This window comes from Echinops telfairi, unplaced genomic scaffold, assembly GCF_000313985.2.
Source record: "Echinops telfairi isolate 266 unplaced genomic scaffold, ASM31398v2 ScPeMD7_7469;HRSCAF=8507_0, whole genome shotgun sequence".
NCBI lineage: Eukaryota > Metazoa > Chordata > Mammalia > Afrosoricida > Tenrecidae > Echinops > Echinops telfairi.
Genome location: NW_022111372.1, coordinates 35,272,505 through 35,279,207, shown reverse-complemented (window position 1 = coordinate 35,279,207; position 6,703 = coordinate 35,272,505). Strand labels below are relative to the sequence as shown.

At 48.6% G+C, this 6,703-nt stretch overlaps 1 protein-coding gene across 2 annotated transcripts in view; it reads left to right on the top strand.

The window, feature by feature from the left end:
* The window catches only part of C2CD2 (C2 calcium dependent domain containing 2), a 78,539-nt gene that overhangs the window by 30,308 nt on the left and 41,528 nt on the right, over positions 1-6,703 (top strand). For both annotated transcript variants that reach the window (XM_013005367.2, XM_045284935.1), the window contains exon 3: positions 2,756-2,875. In XM_013005367.2, the coding sequence (XP_012860821.1) occupies positions 2,756-2,875 (120 nt within the window). The remainder of the gene's footprint in view (positions 1-2,755; positions 2,876-6,703) is intronic.

The window sequence follows — 6,703 nt, the reverse complement described above, 5'->3', positions numbered from 1 at the left end:
TCTTATCTAGATAGACATGCAGAGACAATAATAAGCCCAAACACACGACAGGAAAAAACAAAACAAAAGAACAACAAAAACCAATGACAAAAGAAGGAGAGCCTATAAATATGTCTAGATCTGTTTGTTGACATTTTGGAGTGTTTTCCAGTGAAGTCTGATGAGGTGCCATACCTTGGCCCCAAAGCTGATTTTTGGTATTGCCTGGGGACTTCATTGCTCTGCTCCCCTTGCTGCTCTGTTGCATGCCCTTAGCATTTCCCCAGAGTGGTGGGGTCAGATTGGGCACAATTCCAGCACTGTATCTCCAGTGTTGTCCCTCGAAGTACTATGGGCCAATGAGGTGGGGCGCAATGTCTCGTGGTGGGGCTGGTCCTATGGTCCTCTCTGGGCATTGGCTGCTCTGAGCAGGAATAGTGTCCTCGGGGCTTGTTGGGCCAGGATGTGTTCCACTCTCTCTCCTTCCCTCTTTATTTGCTCCTGTGTGCTGTGATCAGACGTGCCCCTCTCCCTGAGCTGTAGCTTCAGTACTGTCCTCTGAAGTGAATTCTTCTGGGGGAAGGGGCGTGGATGACATTGTTTTGGCTAAACACACAGAGACCTTAAATGGGGGACCATCCCATTATCCAGTTCTCAGCATGCCTCTGCCCTCCTCCCTCCTCCCTAGCAGGTGCACACCTAACACCTGGATGGTTAATTGGACAGTGTGCTGGCTTGGCATTCTGACAGGGTTGGTTGCTGACCCCTCATTCTAGAAGATATGCTCCTGCAGAGAGGATCATATTGTAGATACCTGTTATTTCTCCTTTTGGTGATAGCTATAAAAACCATCCCTCTAAAATGCTGTGTGATTACAACAGGTCTCTGATTTGCTCTGATTTGGCTTATTCCAGATGCCACTCTTGGTCTGAATCTTATAGGTTCTTAAATCACCATGTGTTCTTATTACTCTATTTTTATTACTGTGTAATTGTATAATAATGTGGTATATTTATGCACACACATACAAGGGGGTTAGCCCCCCCCCGCCAAAAAAAAATCCAGAAAAGCTCTGCTGGGTGGAGCTTTCTTAGTACACATTGTTTTCCCACTAGGCGAGCATGGAACAACTTGAGTTTGTGCACCCAGTGGCATCACCTGGGACAGTTTTATCTCTGGTCACAGTGAATTTTTTCGTGAAACAGTTTTGCTTGAACCTTGTATTTTTGTAATGGCCAATTTAAAAGAACAGATTGTGGCTGTGAAATTTTGTTTCCTGCTCTGGAAAAATGCTGCAGAAACTTGTGCTATTGAACACAGCTTACAAGGACAGTGCTATGGAAAACACTCGTGAATTCATTTCAAAAAAGGTGAAATATTGATTGACAGACCTCATTATGGATGACCGTCAACTTCTGGAATGGATGAAAATGTAGACTCTTAGTGCTTGTAGACTCTTGGAGTTTGTTTTACCAGGTGAGACTGTTAAGCATGCTTTCTATTTAAAGGTTCTGAAAAGGTTGTGTAACAGTGTTCCACAAAAAAGGCCTGATTTGTGGCAGATGGGGGACTGCTTCTGCCACCACGACCATGCACCTGCTCAGATAGCCATCTCAGTGGCCACTTTTGGGCAAAACCCAGCATGCCTCTCTTGCCCCACACACCTTCTCACCTGACCTTGCTCTGCGCGACTTCTTTTTGTTTCCACAAATGAAGAGGGACATGAAAAGAGAGCAATCTGATGACATAGAAGAGGTGAAGAGAAAAAAATGAGGAAGGGTACTGTCAGCCTTCCCAACAGATAAGTTTGAAAAATGTTTCCAAGGATGGAATTGCAGATTTGACAAATGTATTAAGTGTAATGGAGAGTACTTTGAAGGTGAAAAGGCCGTTTAGTACAAGAATACAAATACATAGTGTTATTTTTTTAAATCCTTTTTTGCGGTGGAGGGATACTCCCTCATACATTTCATATACTCTTTGAATTAGCCTTACATATTGAAAACCACGATCCAGGGGCTTAGGTGAAGAGCAAATGTTTTGAGAATGATGAGGGCAACGAATGTACAAATGTGCTTTGCACAATGGATGTCTGTATGGATTGTGATAAGAATTGTATGAGCCCCTAATAAAATGATTTAAAAAAAAAACACCACGATCAGCTAAAGATATTTTTATAGAAACAGTTTCTTGTCCTGAGTGTGTTTTTCAATTGCGTGTGTGTTTTGAGACATTGTAACTTGTTTTGAAGGCTCATTTCTTTGGCAAGAGAACAGAGCTGAAGACTTTACTTTCATGTACAAATGTGGACATGCAGAAGGAATAGAATCATGAAGCAGCCGTGAAAGAGACAAGTCTGCGTTCCGTGTGTCAGGAGCAAACCACTCGATCGTGACCAGGCCGCGGTGGGCGCTGGTGGTAGTTGTGGGCTTGTTGGCTTCAGCTCATGATGACCTTCATGTACAACAGAACAGCTGTCAGCCTGGTCATCGCCGGCGGGCTGGAGCCCATCACTGCAGCCGTCCAGCTCCCCGAGGGCCCCTGTGCACCCCTGCGCTTAGTACATCACCGAACGTGATTCGCTCCTGAGAAATCCGCCAGGAGGAGAAGATTCCGGCTGCGCTTCTCGTTCTTACAATATGATATCGTAGAAGAGGTGTGCGTCTGCTTGTTAGCATTCTGGTCCCTGCTAACTTAAAAAGCCCAGATGGGTTGACTCTTTGGCTTCCCCTTGCCCCCCTTGGATAACGCTTTATCTGTTCTCATGTCCCTTAAGGTGGTGTCCTGTGCCGTGGCTGGTGAGGCCGTACAGTTCATCGTATCTGCTCTGTCAGCCTCCTCTGAGGGTGCCGGCCGCCGGCTCTACAACGTCAGGCTCGGCCCATTTCGTTTACAGGTGAGTTTTTCTTTTTTATGTCCCGGGAAAGCATTCCTAGAACTTGTAAGATAAACGAGGTTCCGTGATACATGAGGTGAATACTGTGTTGTCGTTAGCAGCCTTTCACTTCATAATTTTCCAGCTGTAAGCTTCCACATCACTTTGATTCTATAGGAAATTTTTTTTTTAATGTATATACACTCTGAAGCGTGCTGACAACATGAGGGGCTGGGCCAGACCTGCTTGGAGAGCCAGTCAACTTGTTCCCCCCCTCTCGTTTTCTTTACTGCAGCATATGCCAAATACAATTTTCCTTTCCTTTAAAAAAATCATTCTATTGGGGGCTGGTACAGCTCTCATCACAATAATACATGTCTCCATTGTGTCAAGCACATTTGTACATTTGTTGCCATATCACTTTCAAAACATTTTCTTTCTACTTGAGCCCTTGGTATCAGCTCCTCATGGGTTTTATTTTTCAAAGCAGCGCTGGTGGCAAAGGGGGTATGTATTGGGCTGCTGACTACAAGTCCAGTGGTTTGAACCCACATGGGAGAAGGTGGCGGCTCTCTGTTCCCATAAAGAGCCATATTCTCAGAAATCCACAAGGTCAGCTTTAATCTGTCTGCTAGGGTCACCATGCGTCGGAATGGACGCGGTGGCAGTGAATGAGTGAGTGAGTTAGTCACATCTGGGTGTGTGTGGATGAGCGATATTAGCTTATTTCAGCTATGTGTACAGTATCATATAGTATAACTCAATGTATAATAATATGAGAGGGATATGTTTGTGGGAAAATTCCATTCTCTTTCCATTCTACTTTTCCATGAACTCACTGAAGCCCTGTGTTAGACTAGGGAGACTAGAGAAACAAAATTAATAAACACTCATATTTTATAAGAGGGGGTTTTATCTAAAGGGTAATTGTACATTAAGCATCCCAACCCAGGCCAGTCCAAGCCCATAAGTCCGACATTAGCCCATATGCCTGACATCAATCTACAAAGTCTTCCTCAAACTCACAAAACCCATGCAATGACGTCGACTGCAGGAGGAAAGCCAAATCAGTGAACGTGTAAGCATCTCAGTGCTGACAAGGTCTCCATACGGCTGTTCCAGCACCCAGGGCTGCATCAGGATAGGTCCATGTGGCTTCTCCTCAGGGATGTCTCACAGGAAGTGCCCCTTGCCAGTGGAAGCAGGGAACTAGCTAAGGCAGCCACAACTGGTCCAACCATTAGAGAGCAAGAGACCAGACAGGCAATGCTCGCCGAGCCATTTATCTCTCTGCTCTTCAATTAAACTGCCCTTCCATGAATCCCACCTGTCTTCATCGGCCAAGTTGGCACAAGAACATGAACCATCGCAGCCCCTTGTATAGTACAGAACAAGGAAGACGCCAAGGCCATGCCTTGAGTGGACTCCAACCTCTGGCGAGTCCCTGTGTCACAGAGTGGAACTGTGCCCATAGGGTTTCCCCAGCTGTCTCCTTTGCAGAAGCAGGTCACCAGCCCTTTCTTCCACCCCATGGTACCCCTGCATGGGTTTGAACCACTAACCTCGAGCTTAGTAGCCGAGAGCATAAGATTGCTACCCCTGAGGAGCCTTCAAGCTGTCCTGAGAGGATCACAGACACCCTCTGAGGAAAGGCACACACCCTGAGGTTGTGTGGATTGTGTACCCTGTGCTTGCCATTTTAGCGAGTGCAGCCGGCACTCAGATGCAGCTCTGGTCTTAGAGCACAGTTGAAAAGCAGTCTGCGGGTCTCCTGCCAAAGCAGAGAGCGATGCTGAAGACGTGGTACACTATTACTGCCGCGGCCAGAACCACTCTTTTCCTCTGATAGTCTGCCAAGGACAGCAGTCCCGGTGCCTGGGGTGGTAGTGCCTCCCACGGCCTGGCTGGTGGGGAGGGGAGGGTGACACGGTTACCTGTGGAAATGGGAGAGAGTGCATTCTTCCTGTAACTAAGTAGAACCGTGGGGCAGCAGGGACGCCTTGGGTGGCCAAGTGGTCTACATGCTCAGCTGCTGCCAAGGAAAGGTGGGAGGTTTGGGCCCAAGCAGAGATGCTTCAGGAGAAAGGCTTGGTGACCAGTTCTCAAAACCCAGCCGCTGACAGCCGTGGAGCGCAGTTGCACACACACAGCCAGGGTCCCCGTGAGTGGGTCGGGGTTGACTGAATGGCATCATTCACTCAGAGGGGGGCGGGGAGTGGGGGGGAGGGGGGAAGCCGGGAGTCGGCACTTCCCACGCCCTATTCCTAGTTTCCGAGTTGAAAGTCTCTGAGCCTCTCAGAGCTGTGTCCAATGCCACTCGTTCCTTCCCTTTTCTGGGAGTGCTGGGAAGAGGCTCGCCTCCTGGTGCACCTGGGGTGTCGGTAGAATTCAGGCGTGAAACCAAGGCCCCGTGCCCTTGCTGACTAGAGAAGGAGGGCTGGCCCAGGCTTCTGAAGGCGGCCACCTGCGCTCCTTGGCTCGGGCCCTTCCCTCCACCTTCAAAGCCAGTGACTGAGTCTCTTGCCGCACCGCCGTGCTTCCCTCCCATGGCTGTGGACTCCTGCGATGAGAGTGGACTCACGTGGGTAACCCAGACCTCCTCCTGGCCTGCCCCTCCGGAGCAGCGGCAGTCTCGGGTCACTTCAGGTGACGTGCTCACAGGATCCAGGGATGCCGGCCACAGATGTGGTTGGGTGAGGTGGGATCAGAGTGGAGGCTCAGGAAGAGATGACATGACTTCTGGCCAGCTCTGCCCACTCTCTGGAGGGCTTAGGGGCAGGGGGCTTCCATGGCCAGGACTAGAAGTAGAGCACCCTATTTCTCTTCTCTTACTTCCCCTCCTTTCTAACTCAAAACTGCTATGGAGTCTATTTGGACTCAGTGATTCTGCAGGACAGGGGGATTGCTCCTGTGGGTTTCAGAGAAACCATATCTGTTAACAAGAGTAGAAAGCCTCTTTTCTCTCCCGCAGAGAGGCTGGAGGATATGAACTCTGGTTCCCAGCCTGACACGTAATCACTGCACCATACCTGGTGATGCTCCCAGAGAGAGATAGGCAAAGCACAGCGGATTGTTCATTTGAAAGACTGCTAAGTTATGATGGCATCTGGTCTTCAGCCACAAACATTGAAGTTCTTCTCCTCGGGTGGGCTGAGACAGAGGAAGGCACTGGGCGTGGGGCTGGGGTGGGGTACAGTAGGGAAGGTGAAGGTTGAAGGGAGTGTAGGATTTCCCTTTCAATTTTGAAATGACATGATATGCCAAGAGGGAGGCTAGACAATTTTCTGTGAAAATTAATGCACATATGAACACACACAAACATCACATACACACAGTCTCACATATACATCTTTACACAGACACACGTGTATACAACATACACACCAGACACATACCGCACTCACAAGATAGACACATCACAAACATCCACATCCACAAACTTTCATCAGACATACACCCTCCACAGACACCCCCCCCCTCACTTATGCTCACACACACACAGACATATACATCTCCACACACAGTGCTCGCATACACACACAGAAACAGAACATGCGCAACCACATGCACCACACTCGGAGCCACATACGTCCACCATATACAGACAGTCACCTCCATACACCGTAGTCTCCCACATGCACATGCACACATGCATATAGACAGATACTTTCGCTCGCTCCCATACTCAAAATACTCTCATACACGCAACACACTCACACACACACAAGGGTCAGTAACAAAGCACTGCGTTCCAGTTCATGCGTGCACTGGAGCATTCCCAGTGAAGCACGTTTCAGGCGTGCCTCTGATGAGCGGTGGCTGCGTTCCAGTTCATGCGTGCGCTGGAGC